At 36.2% G+C, this 13,775-nt stretch overlaps 1 protein-coding gene, 1 long non-coding RNA gene and 1 pseudogene across 8 annotated transcripts; 1 reads left to right on the plus strand and 2 right to left on the minus strand.

Moving 5' to 3' along the window:
• Positions 1 to 5,545, minus strand: LOC126585340 (uncharacterized). Of its 7 annotated transcripts, none has more exons than XR_007610439.1 (6): positions 5,146 to 5,502; positions 4,498 to 4,590; positions 3,239 to 3,288; positions 2,870 to 3,031; positions 1,155 to 1,253; positions 1 to 304 (listed from the first exon to the last, which is right to left on the minus strand). XR_007610439.1 is itself a non-coding variant. In XM_050249755.1 (5 exons), the coding sequence occupies exons 1-5, from the start codon at positions 5,225 to 5,227 to the stop codon at positions 1,548 to 1,550; spliced, it is 411 nt and encodes a 136-aa protein (XP_050105712.1). In that variant the 5' UTR covers positions 5,228 to 5,503; the 3' UTR covers positions 1,282 to 1,547. The 7 variants fall into 7 exon arrangements, 2 of the variants coding, with proteins under 2 accessions (XP_050105712.1, XP_050105711.1); XR_007610440.1 differs by having other exon boundaries at positions 1,155 to 1,256; positions 5,146 to 5,501; XM_050249755.1 differs by lacking the exons at positions 1 to 304; positions 1,155 to 1,253 and adding an exon at positions 1,282 to 1,571 and having other exon boundaries at positions 5,146 to 5,503.
• Positions 5,546 to 6,784: 1,239 nt separating this feature from the next.
• Positions 6,785 to 12,599, minus strand: LOC126584339 (protein HIGH CHLOROPHYLL FLUORESCENCE PHENOTYPE 244, chloroplastic-like; annotated as a pseudogene).
• Positions 7,839 to 8,519, plus strand: LOC126585354 (uncharacterized). The gene is made up of 3 exons (XR_007610472.1): positions 7,839 to 8,097; positions 8,266 to 8,338; positions 8,439 to 8,519. It is a non-coding gene; the product is annotated as an uncharacterized LOC126585354 (long non-coding RNA).
• Positions 12,600 to 13,775: the final 1,176 nt, after the last annotated feature.

Raw genomic sequence — 13,775 nt, forward strand, 5'->3', positions numbered from 1 at the left:
ACTATGAAACATTGTTTTATTTACCTGCATAAAAATGACAAAATATTGTTTTCCTTAGGTAATTAGAAATTTTGAATGACATTGCAAATGCTTCTGCTACTCAAATATCATATGCCAGATTGAAATCGAAAAACTAAACTTTGGATTCAAAACTATTCACATGTGGAATAAATTGAAATGCCTCAAAACATTGTCATGATCCAATTGTATATGGAAAATGCCTGAAAGTAATCCATGCCTTTCTCAAAAATAGGTCATTCAATGTTGAGCACCAAGTAATAGCCTCTAATATCATAGAAAATACCTGCCAAGAAAAGAAATTAAAATATTAGGCATATGAGTGCAAGCTTACAGAAACTTTGTTTTTGTACACTTTCTTCTCCCTTCAATGACAGTTTGTTTCTTATCCAAAAAAATAAAATGAGCAAGTCAATGATACTCACATGTGCAAAATGTTAATCCTATGATCTAAAGCTAACTGAGTTTTTAAATGTAAATTCCCTAATTTCACTGCATTTGGATTTATCACAATTCGTGACTCGTTAAACTTGATATCTCCTGGTACGTTTTGGGAACTTGATAGCTCAAATTTTCTTTAGTCATAGAAGTGCTCATAAAAGCAAATTACAACGACCCAATATCTACTAAAAACTTATAGAAGGGGCTCAATTAGTGAACAAACAGGTGCCTCACACTTAAATATTAAAGACCAAAGAGAGAAAACCAAGCCGAACTCTTCAAAATTCGTTGGCACACATGCTTCATTGGCTCAATTGAATGTATAATGCACACTTAGATACAACAACTCGAACAATTGTTAGAGATTGACATATGCCTCCAAACTTGAAAAAATTTGAAACCTTAAGAAAGTAGAATATGTTTTCCTTCATATTTGTGCTTTTCGATTAGCTTATCTCGCTATCACTTGATTCATTAGTTCTAAAGGAACTTCTAATCACTATGAAAACAACTTAATAACAGTTTATTATCTCTAAAACAAAGAGGGAAAACATAGAAATACTCTGTACTCAAAATCCCAAATGCGTAACACATGGTTCTAATCTACCCTGATTTCAAAATTTAAAATTTGACACAAAAATGAAATTTGGAATGATTAGCAGGGAAATAAGAGAGAGAAAAGTGAGCGAATATACCCATGAGGCCTTCGGATCTGAGTTCGGAGCTGGAGGTGGCAGAGGTTGCGAACCCAGAGCACAGAAGAGGTGGCAGAGGCTGCCTCATGCAAGTGTCTTCTACTATTTATCCAAGCATTGACCGTGTCAAATATTGGGTAGTGGGAAATCTTAAAACTGATATAATCATATAGAAATAACTTTGTTCAATCTTTCAGGATCTTAGCACCATGTCTTTTGTTTCATGACTTCTCAGCAAAAGATGTGGCATCAACAATATTTGTGATGTTAATTTTGAATCATGTCTCTATTTTAGAGAGAGAGAGAGAGAGAGAGAGAGAGAGAGCGAGCATGATTTAAGCGGTAACCATCTCACGCAATTTACCTATCTAGCAAATGGTTAAGACAGAAAAGTCAATCTTCGATATAGAAGAGATCCTGAGTTCATAAAAACAAACAAATCAATGTTATGCTTTTTTATGTGCTTGTTTGCAACACGGCATATTTATTGCTTTCCAGGGTATAAATGGCTATCAAGCAAAATGAAAAAGAAGTTGAAGACTTCCAACAATGGAGAGCATATCAGTTAGGGATGGGCAAACTACTCATGGATTTGGGTAACCGCGGTTATCCGTCCATTTAAAGTTCACGGTTACGGTTATGGGTAACCGTTTATACAAACAAACGCGGTTATCCGTTCATTTAAAGTTCACGGTTATGGTTATGGGTAACCGTTTATACAAACAAACAGTTATAGGTATAACATGTTTATCCGTGAAATTTAAATGGACGGTTATACGTATTACCCGCGGTTATAACGGGTATCCATCGGTTATGAATATTACCCACGGTTATACGGATATACATTTACTCATTTAATTTAATATATGTAAATATTAAAAAAAATTATTGCAAGGATTTTGGGTATGCTAAAATTCTAAGTACAGGTTCATGGTGTAGGCTCCGGCCATGAACTCTTTTCTGCAAAGTGCAAATGCAATAACATATATATATATATATATATACACATATATATATATATATATATATATATTAATACAAATTACACAATATAATTAATCAATTAAAATACACACAATCATCCAGTTGATCTGGTCACTATGTCTGTATGTGCTATTAATAGAACATCTGCGACTTGCCATCTTGATAGTTGATATGATGATATATCACTTTGTGAATATGATCTCGTAAACTATTATTTCAATTATTAGAATTGTATCATGACTTAAATGATTAAAATATAGTAATGCATGCTAAAATATACGTATAACAGTGCTTAATTGTTAGAAAACGAAAATTATGACAAATTTTTCTTTTGTAATTTTAAAGTTGTTAAAAAAAAAACAGGTAGACGGGTGAAAAAAAGGGTAAATGGATAAAAAAAGGATAAATGGGTTCAACAACGGGTAAATGGTTATGGTTATGGTTAAATGGGTAAATGGTTCTGGTTATGATTAAATGGGTAAATGATTATGGTTAAATGAGTACACGGTTATGGGTATGGATAACCGTTTATGCAATTACCCAACGGTTAAACGGTTATGCGGGTATGAACATAAACGGTTATGAGTAAATAACCGCAATTACCTGCTCGCCATAACTGTTGTCCATCCCTACGTACCACTATCATATGTGATAAGGGGCAACACTATAAAAGCATGATGGAATTAGATAGATGAGACTGGTGGTTAGTGGTATGTTTTGATTAGCATTACCTCCAAAATAAGTCGACCTCTCTGATCATATGGGAATCTGCAACGCATGGATTTCCCGTACATATCTTCTGCATCATCATAGTCATTATCAAAAAGGTAAACATGGTCCCATGTTTTAGGACAGCATATAGAACACACGTATGCACACCCCAATTGCAAACTCTACAATGAAAAGGACCAAAATAAAATAAAAACTTCAGTTAAACTAAAACAATTACAAAATCCAAATGCAGTTCTTTCTTTTTTGCAAACTCTACAATGAAAATGACCAAAATAAAACAAAAACTTTAGTTAAACTAAAACAATTACAAAATCCAAAATTCAATTATTTCCTTTTTCTTGTGTCAAAATTAAATTATAATAACAAACCTTCATAAATGCATCAATTTCTGGATCCGGCCTTATGTTCCTTTCCCTCTCTGACCGTACCAAATCATTCATGTAGGCTACAGCATAAAACAATTGCTCTGACCATACCAAATCATTCATGTAGGCTACAACATAAAACAATTGACAAAAACAAGGGAAGGATATCAGCAGTGCTCGATTGAGTACACGAAATCAATTGCTGGAATTAAGAATACATGCGAATTGAATGTAACAAAATTGCAATTAACAGGAACACATCTATATAGGCTTCGCTTGCATCTTGACATCTAGCTGCAAAATCCAATGTTTCTCTTATGGTCAGCTTTGCAAAATGATTATCTGTTTGGTGGATTTAAGCCCCAAAATTCGAACACTAGAGTTTCCTGAAAGCAAAAAAGACTGAAATCAGACAGTCACACGCAGCATCCGAGCACACAGACAAAACCTCAAAAAATTACAAAATAAAATCAATTGTAGGCTCACTGGAAAAGATTTTTTTTTTGGTGTGTGTGTGGAAATGTTCATTTTCTATATTGTATATATCCATGTAACGACTTCAGAACTACTAATTTTGAGAGAAACAACATTTTTCCATGCATGAGGTGTTGGATTTATCTAATATAAATCAACTTTAAGTGGTCTACTACTTGTAATAGGAATGTAATATTGGAGAATAATGTTAATTGTGATTTGATCTCTTAAAGATATCAATCCTATATAAAGTGTCTTATATTGGAAATAGGATTGATGGAATCCTTAATTGAATATGATTATGATACTTGACTTGGAGGCTAATAAAGTAAGTTTAGGTTTCCTTTATGGATGGAAACCTTAGCTTTTAGCCTATATATAAAACACCGGTCCCTATAAGTCCTAGAACACACAACATAATGCTTCCCATAGAGTAGTTGTATTCGGCTAGGAGTTTATAGAAGATCTTGGTGTTGCCGTGCCTTGCCTGTTTTCGTGTTCAACTTTCATGGCCGCCGTTGGAATCAGGTCAGTGACTCCTTCGATTATGTTTTAATTGTATAACCTTATAAGGCTAACATGAGGATGATAAATTTGACTCATAAATAGTTTTGATCTGTAGCAAGGAAAAGAACAGATGTATCCCTTCCTGTTTTTTTTTTGGTCTGAATGTATCCCTTCTCTTTAGAGGCTGCACTGCCCAAGAAGTAAATTCATTATGATGAAAGTATATTTATAAATTAATTAAAAAAAATGAAAGTAAACTATGCATCACGATTTGGACTTACTTTTCTGGCAACTTCTTGCAGTGAAGAAGAGAGCCGACTGGAATAATCGATCAGCTGGGTGAAAAAGATTTAGAGAGATTTTGCATTTGGGGCCTGAAAGGGTGAAAAAAAATCCCTGGAAATCAGCCTACCCCCATAAATCGCCGAAAATCCTCTCCCCCACCCTCTGTCACTTTGCCAACTGCCCCCAACCTACTCTGACTGAGACCGACGGAACAGCCCTTCTAAGCGCGAATTAGAGCAGCTCCAGCGGGAGCTCCTGCTCGAGGGACAGGCTCCTGAACAGGGCTTGATTGCCCGAGGGAGGAAGTCTAGCGTTCGCTGGCGAGGGAGCCTGAGCGAGCAGCCCCGAGCGCCAAGCCCGTCGATTCTCGCCGGCCCGAGAGCCTGAGGTGGATCTGACGTCAGTTGACGTCAGACGCCTGTTTAATGTTTTTTTCTGTCAGGCCGTACCTCATCCAGCTCTGACTCCATGGTCGTACCTCCTCCAGCTCCCACTCCACTCTTCCCCCCCCCACTCCTCTCAGCTCTTCTTCTCCCAATCGCGAAAAACCGAAATCTCTCTCGTCTCTCCGATTCCGGTCAAGCTCTCCCTCTCGGTCTCGCCAAGAGAAGCGAAATTAAAATGCCGAGCAAGTAAAGGAGTACCTTCGAGGCCGGTCTCTCTGGCTGCGGGGCTCCATTCCTGGTTCGACCCGTTTCCGGCGGGGCTTCGTCCGTACAACTCCATCACAAAAACGGCGGCGTGTTGGGTTTGTTGTACACCTTCAGCAACTATGAGGAGCAGAGTAAGGGGGAAAGGGAGAGCTGTACAGGATTCCCACCAACCTTCTAGAGAGGCCTTGAAGGATCGGAGAAGCTCGATCAAGCGGAAGAGAATGTGAGAGAAAGAGGAGAGAGAGAGAGGAACGGAGACGGTTGCTTCACAATGATTGAGAAGCTTAATTGCTCCCTTGGTATTTCACGCTAGTTCTTGCAAATTGTAATGCTTCTGTGTGTGTTCTTACCTCTATAAGAATTTAAATTTTACTAAATTTTGGTAGGTGGAAATTAAGAAATTTAATTAATTAAAAATTAAATGAAAATTTAAATAATCGCCGAGTGGACTTTGCGAATTACAAATTTTATACAAAATTACAAATAAAATTATTTTGTATTATTTTATAAATAAATAAATATAATAGTAATATTTTATTACCAATTGTCAGGGTTATTTAAGTGCAACGGTAAACATGCAAAAGACAGTTACTGTTCACTGGGTGAATTGAATAGTGAATAGTCTGGGAGGAGGGTTCCACGTTGGAATTGCTCTTACAGAAATGCCCACAACTTATGGCTGTTGGATGTGGACTCAAGTAGGGAAAATGGTAATTTCCCTACCCCACTCCTACTTCGGAATTGAACCCACTCCTACTTCGGAATTGAAGATCCGCACCAAATCTCTTTCTCACTCTCGCTCTGTCTCTCTGCAAGCGTCTGCTCTAGAATTTTGTAACCAACAATCCCAATCCGTCCCAAAATTAAGATGACAAAAGTGCCCTACTACCCTTCAATCTCAACCGCGTGATCCTAACCCTATATAGATATTTCCGTCATTTTAACACCTTAAAGGCCGGCATTATTAAGAATCTAGGAAAGCCCATCAAACACATGATGGGTGGCCCAAAACAAAGTAACCCAACCCCCAAAACATACTAGCCCACCCAGCCCCAATTTGATGGTAGTGGCGTAAATAAAGTAAAATCAAGTGGCAAACAATTGACTGTAGCTAAGCTACCGTCAATTCACTCCTCAACTTTAGAATAGATAATTTGTATACAAACTATATAATTTATTTTTGTCTTGGAATACAATATAACGTTTAACGATTGAATATGTAAGACGGTTTAACAATTTTTTTTTTGAAACTTACTATTCTTGCCATATTCTCAAGTATTATGTCTTATACTTTTCTACTTTCCCTTTTCTATGTTTTTCCCCCATGTAATGGGCTGATTACTTGAAACTATGATATTGATGACATGGTACGATCTAAAAATGAATATTTATTATAGCTATCCATATATAGCAAGCAAAGTTTGACTTCATTCGTTCTTAGGTACTACGTCTTTTTAGTTGCTTTGTGTCGAAACTATTCGTGCATTTTGCAACTAATACATTCAACGTCCGTAGCAAAGCGCAGGCACATTTTCTAGTTGTTAATTATATTGACGAAATTTGATATAGAATCAATGATATTGAGAAAAGAAAAATGTGCAAGGCCGTTGAGCTTGTTTCTAATTTCCTCATAAACATACGAACAAAAAGAAAGAAAAAAATGAGTGCAAATAAAACCTTCTGAAATACAATTTTCTTTGATCATATTCACATTTTTCATATTAAGAACTTACCTCTGGAAATGCCAATCCGTCAGCAACATCATTTGGCCACTCAAAAAGCCTTGGTAGCTGACGAGTTACTCTCAAGACAGAAACCGGGACTGTTGTTATATTTGCCTCTTGTCCCGCAAACCTTTCACACAATGTTATTACCTGAAAGCAAAGGGCACTTCTAAAAACCCTAGACCTTGGTTATAATGAGGGTGAGGCACTAGGAGCTTGCCTTAAGTTCAGTTGCAGAGTATAAAAGTTAGAGGAAGAAAGAAGCCTCTGGTGCTAAATATTGTCGCTCGCCTCTTGGGTTGTCCATGCGCGAGGGCCGGCTAGCAAATGTTAGAAGCTTCCCATTCACTTTCTCATTTGTTAAAGCTATAAAGGTCAGACGAACTACATCCTAATACCCAAAAAACATAAAGTGTTCAGATATACAATGACGAGAGGTCAAACAAAATATATATATTATACCAATACTAAAACCCAAGTGAAAAAACACTGTTCATTAACAGTGCACAGACGGAACTGCCCTCTAGTTCCTTTGTGTTTTGAATTTTTATACCGTTTTACCCTTTCTTTAACAGTACAGCAACATAAATGGCCTTCGATTCTATCGTATTCTGATTTTTTTGTACCATTTAGCCCTTTCATTCCACCTGTCACTCTTCCGTTTTACTTGACAGAAATGCTCTTGGTTTCTTTTCCTTTCTATTCTCATCTTCTTTTCTTCTTTCCTTTCACATATTATTTTTTATCATATTATTTTTATAAAAAAATTAATATAAAATATTAACGTGACTAAATCGTAACCGTGTAATAAGAGGAAAGCGAAAAAGAAAGAGATTAGGAGAGGAGAATCCTCCTCCGTCTCACAAACGCTTTTCTTCCTCTCAATCCTCACGTTTTCTGGCTATCTGATCTGAGTTCTCTGTATCTCTCTCACTTTCTTGCTAAGAACGACGAACCAGTCAAAATTTGTGCAGATATTTTTCTGTAAAAATAGAAACGATGCGCTGTTCTTTCTTCCTTCCTCCTCCCCATCCGTTGGACAGCATCTCCTCCATTTCGGCCTCTCCCTTGGAAATCCATCGGAGATCTCTTCAGGTTTTTTGATCTGGGTTTTCCAAGTTCTGCATGAAAGTGTTGGCTGCTGCTGCTCCACTCCCTCAACGCTCATTTTTTACACATCGCATCGTCGATCTGATCCCCCCTCCAATCCGCCAAACAGGTTCGTCCCCCTCCCAAATCCCTAATTCGTATTGTTTATTTCTGTCCGAATTTTGATCTTTTTTTTTTCCATATTTCCGGTAAATCATTTGTTATTCCTCCTCATCTCTCTCAGTGAAATTTTCAGTTCTTAAATCGTATTTTGTTTCTGATTTTTGTTTGCATTCAGTGTGATTTTGTGTGAAAGAATGATGTTGGGAATTTTGAGGCAAAAAGTGGGAGTTGGAAGCTCATCAGCTGTGGTACACTTATTACTTCTGCAATTTATGAACTTTAATTATATAAAACACTTGATTAATTTATTATTATGTGATTTACTACCTAATCTTTGTGTTTGTTCAGATTTTGGGGCAGAGGATCCACCCCGCCACGTCGGTAGTGAGGCATTTCGCATCTGTTGGACAGCATCTCCTCCATTTCGACCTCTCCTTTGGAAACCCATCGGAGATCTCTTCAGGTTTCTTTGTCAAAATCTCTGGAGAAAGAAATTTGATTTTTTTTTTTTTTTTTTAAGTTTTTGGTTTGTGGGTTTTTACTTTTTGACTTTCTATGCAGGTAAAGAGGTTTCTTCATCATTTCTGTGCAGCCAAATTATGCTTTTGTTCTGACTATCCATAAATATGCTGATTTTATTTTTGGGTTTTTATCACAAATGGTCCATGACGTTGATCAAACACATCATTTTGGTCTCTGACATTGAAAATTAATAGAAATGGTCCCTGACATTGATCAAACACATCACAAATGGTCCTTCCGTTAAAAACTTTTTGGGCAATTTTCAAAGCTTCGTAACTCAATCATTTCTTAATCACATTCGACCCATGATATATCAAAATGAAGATAGGAAAGTGTAGAACAAGATTATACCTATTGGGAAACCCAATGGTTGCTGGAGATGGCCGGAAAATAGCCTCAAATGTGACTGGTTCGCGAAAAAACTGGAAAACTCGCCTGAAATTGGGTAAACTTTAAACATTCATAACTTCTTCAATAATCAACGAAATCGAGTGATTCAAAAACGCAAATCATACTTCTCGATGAGACTAAGAGAATGGTAGCTTTCTTGATGACTAACTCGTCGTATTTTGGCCGGAAAACGACTCGAAATTGGCTAACTCGAAAATGGTTATCCAAGTTCGAGCCATTTTCCGGTCAAACCACGGTAAATTAGCAGTCAATAAAGGTACCATTCTCTTTTTTTCATTGAGAAGTATGATTTTCATTTTTGAATCACTCAATTTCGTTGCGTATTGAAGAAGTTATGAATGTTTAAATTCTACCCCATTTCAGGCGAGTTTTCCAGTTTTTTCGCGGACCAGTCACATTTGAGGCTATTTTCCGGCAATCTCCGGCAACCATTGGGCTTCCAAATAGGTATAATCTTGTTCTACACTTTCCTATCTTCATTTTGATATATCATGGGTCGAATTTGGTTAAGAAACGATTGAGTTACGAAGCTTTGAAAATTGCCCAAAAAGTTTTTAACGGAAGGACCATTTGTGATGTGTTTGATCAATGTCAGGGACCATTTCTATTGATTTTCAATGTCAGGGACCAAAATGATGTGTTTGATCAATGTCAGGGACTATTTGTGATAAAAACCCTTTATTTTTTAATTTTTGGTTTTTCCTTGATTGGCTAGGGAATTACAAACCAAATGATGAATCTTCAGTTTACTTGGGTAAGCGTTTCTTCACATATAATTTGGCTGACCATTTTAACTGTCAAACCATCAGGTTTTTGTTTATCTAATCACTCCAAGATTTGCATTTTAGGAGATTATGATATGGAGTAAAAAGATGCAAAAGCTTATGATCTAGCAGCAGTCAAGTATTGGGAACCATCCAGTTGCATAACTTCCCAGTAGTCATCCTGTTTTTGCATTGCACTTTTTTTGTTTCAATCCATATATATATATATATATATATATATATATTGGTTATTAAAAATGCAACTTTGGGGATGATTAATTGATCAGTTGGAAAATTATTAAAAAAAGAACTAGAGGACATGAAGAATGTGACCAGACAAAAATATGTTGCTCATTTACTAAGGTAGATCTTTGCTTAGTTCATGCTATTAATCATGCATTCCGTAGAGTTATATATACAAATGCGTTTAAATGCTAATCAATTATTAACGTAATGTTGTCTTTTCTGGAAAGCTAGTGGATTCTCAAGAGGGGCTTCAATGTACAGATGAATTACAAGGTCTTATTATCTATTCATAATTTTGTATAATAATTTAGATCAAATATCGATGAGAAATAATATATATATATATATCAAATTAAAATCTCTGAAATCTCTTTGTTTTGTTTTTTTCTATGTAGCAGACATCATTGGAAGATGGCTAGCTAGGATTGGAAGGGTTGCTGGAAATAAGGAACTTTATCTTGGGAAATCGAGTGAGTGATTTTTCGAACTTTATTTGTGTTTTTTCGTATCTAAAAAAAATTCCTAATATTTTTAATATAATCAGCGAACCCACGATTTCATGTACTACTAGCTATGCTTGGTTTTTGTATGATTCCCATTATTTGAGGCATCTGGGTAAAGTTTTGTTCAAAGTAGGAAAATCAGTTTAAACTCAAGCTTTTTTACAAGCTTGAGTAGAGATTTTAGTCTGATCATAATTGATAACTAAGATAGAATCATGGTAATACAAGTACTTAAACATGCCAATCGGTCTACATTCTATGAACACATATGACAACTGAGGGGTTTAACCCTCAATTGCAATCTCATTCGTAAAGCTTTTGCTATCCCAACTGAGACACGTGTAATTTTGTGTTTACACCATACTAAACAATATTTTTTCATGTGTAAAATCAAACATCTAATGTACATTCCGCAGAGATAAAAGCACAAAAATTTGATGACATCCTATAAAATTGCCAGAAAAATGTCCTTTACAACTCATGCAAAACCGGACTCCTTTCCCCATAGAAAAACACTAGGTAAACACAATCTATGCTTTTTTTTATTCATAATACAATTTTATTGTGATATAATTTTGTTTCATGTATTTCATTCTTTTTCTTTTCCCTTGCCTAGGATACCTCCTTTAAACAACTTTTCACATTCTTCTATAACATAGTGTTTACATCTTCTAACCATTTTTTTAGCAATTTTTAAACCCGCAGCATCGCGCGGACTTTACTTTCTAGTATATATCTAAAATCAACCAGGGAAACGGTCAATGCATGATGAACCTGGGTGTCCACGTATGCAATTCTTGTGGGGGCATCTGTTCCCCATACTGATTTATCTTCTAATATAGATAAGCTTTTTCACTAGGTAGCTAGTACGAACATCAATTCACATCTCACAACCGAACCCAAGAGACTGTAACGACGAAAGGATATAACTAGCATACATAATTATTGATTGTTTTATAAAATCATGTCCTTGGAAACATTCCCTTCCAAGCATATGATCATTCTCCACGTATATGCATACCCTTTCAGGGTGTGTGTGCTTAGATGCATGCCTCTTTTTGAATTATTTTTATACATGCAACTTCTTATAACTCTGTCTAGTTTAATTGTCGTTTCTGATAAAGAAAGTGGATGGCGGATGGGGGAGTGCTATATGAGAATATAATAAGAAGATACGGAAATTAGTTTGAAACATCAAGCTGACAGTGAAGAACAAATCTGGATATGCCAGTAATACGATAGAAAGGAAGTTTAAGTGAATCTTAAAGAAACTTTTCAGTGCAATACTTGATCTCCATAAGTGAAACTTCGGGATGCTTGTCACAGCTGTGGATGGAATAGAATACAAATTTTTGGATTCACATTGCTTTTGCACATTGTTTAAGAGCAACTTTTCCTTCCCAATCTACCTAAACAAAAAATTAAAAAAAACTGGTTAGATAAGACCAAAAATGCATGCAGGACACATTAGTCCTGTAATGTTTACTGCAACATATTAAATAACTTCATGATCTCTGGAGGCCTTAAGATGGATACACAAATCTCGAAATTCACCGGAGCATTTTTCAAAAGGTTGAACAATACACAGACTTTTTCTAATTTATTCCAATTTCTTCACTGAACGTATAACGAATGAACTGCTCATTCATTCTTATGACAATGCCCGAATACAGTAACGCAAGTCGGAAACAAAACTAGACAACGATATGCTTTGACCTACATTTGTAATGCAAGAACTGATCATATAAGGAATGAACTGCTCATTCTTATTTCCCGTGATAGCTTCAACAGTGGGGAATTAATTTCTAGGCTGATTACAGAAAACTAATAAATTAATAATACACAGGAACTCAGCTTTTTGATCGGCTCTTTTGGACGTCCCGTGGCGCAATCGATGATAATAAAAAATCACTAAACCGACACATGATGCGACTTAAAAACTTTGATTTTGTGGTAATTAGTTGCAAAATAAGATTATGTACTTGACACATAAACTATCAACAAAGAAACTCACCACTTATGGTGCTCCTTCCACTAGCCATGAGGATCACGGCTATCTCCATGTTTCCTTTCATAAAGTGCATGTTTTGTTGATAACCTTCCACCGATCACATACACTACTACCAAATTTCCTTTGGTTGGCGTTGGAGTTTTCATTGAACTTATCAACAACTTTAGCCCACAAAACTTTTTTGATGATGTTTGAACAAATTGTAGGAGAAAAGTGAGTTTTGTGTGGATGTTTGAACAAATACATAGGTATTTATAGAGTTTTTTGATGAACTTTGAGTTAAATAATTTTTTTTTAAACTTTAGCTGTTGAATTTAAATTTAGGTCGTTAGATCTTTTTTTTATTGTTAGATTTTGATCATATTCGATTTCAGCCGTTGTATTCAATAAATTTATAAATATAAAATTAAAAAAAAAAGAAATATAAACCTAGACCGTTTGATCAACTAAGGGCCCATTTAAATCGTGACCGTAGGATAAAAGAAAGTAGCCGTTAGGCTCATTAGCTGTTGGATTTAAATTTAAGCCGTTAGATCTTTTTTTTATTGTTAGATTTGATCATATTTGATTTCAGCCGTTGTATTCAATAAATTTATAAATATAAAATTAAAAAAAATATATAAACTTGGACCATTGGATTTAATAAATTTATAAATATAAAATTAAAAAAAAGAAATATAAACTTAGACCGTTGGATCAACTAAGGACCCATTTAAATCGTGACCGTAGGATAAAAAAAAGTAGCCGTTAGGCTCATTATTGCATCAAACAAGGGAACGACAAGTCACTTGGGTGGGGTCGGGCAGCTGCAGTGCCTGGCGCGTGCCAGTGCGTCTGTGAGTCGTTTCTTGGTGTTTGGGCTTTGACGCCCCCTCTTTAACACGTAACCTTATTTTAGCCTAAGAGTTGGAATGAAATGGGAAAATGGAAGGTAAGTTGAGACTTATTCAAAGCGTTAGAGTTGGTCTAACATCATATCCTTCATCAAGTGTTCTCCTCACAATCTGCCTCCCCCAGAGTCCCGGTGGCGCCCACCACCAGTATTCTGGTAGGTCTGACGGGTGGCCCCATAGCAAGATCGACAGCCCCAGGCAGGGGCGGATCCACAGTGGGGTCGTCGGGGTCGAACGACCCCTTGGAAACCATGGAAACAACCTTGAAGCTCCCATATGCGACCTCTTGGAGCTGGGGTCGTCGGGGTCGTCAGGAAGAGGAAGAAGAAGACTCG

Source organism: Malus sylvestris, chromosome 10, assembly GCF_916048215.2.
Source record: "Malus sylvestris chromosome 10, drMalSylv7.2, whole genome shotgun sequence".
Lineage (NCBI taxonomy): Eukaryota > Viridiplantae > Streptophyta > Magnoliopsida > Rosales > Rosaceae > Malus > Malus sylvestris.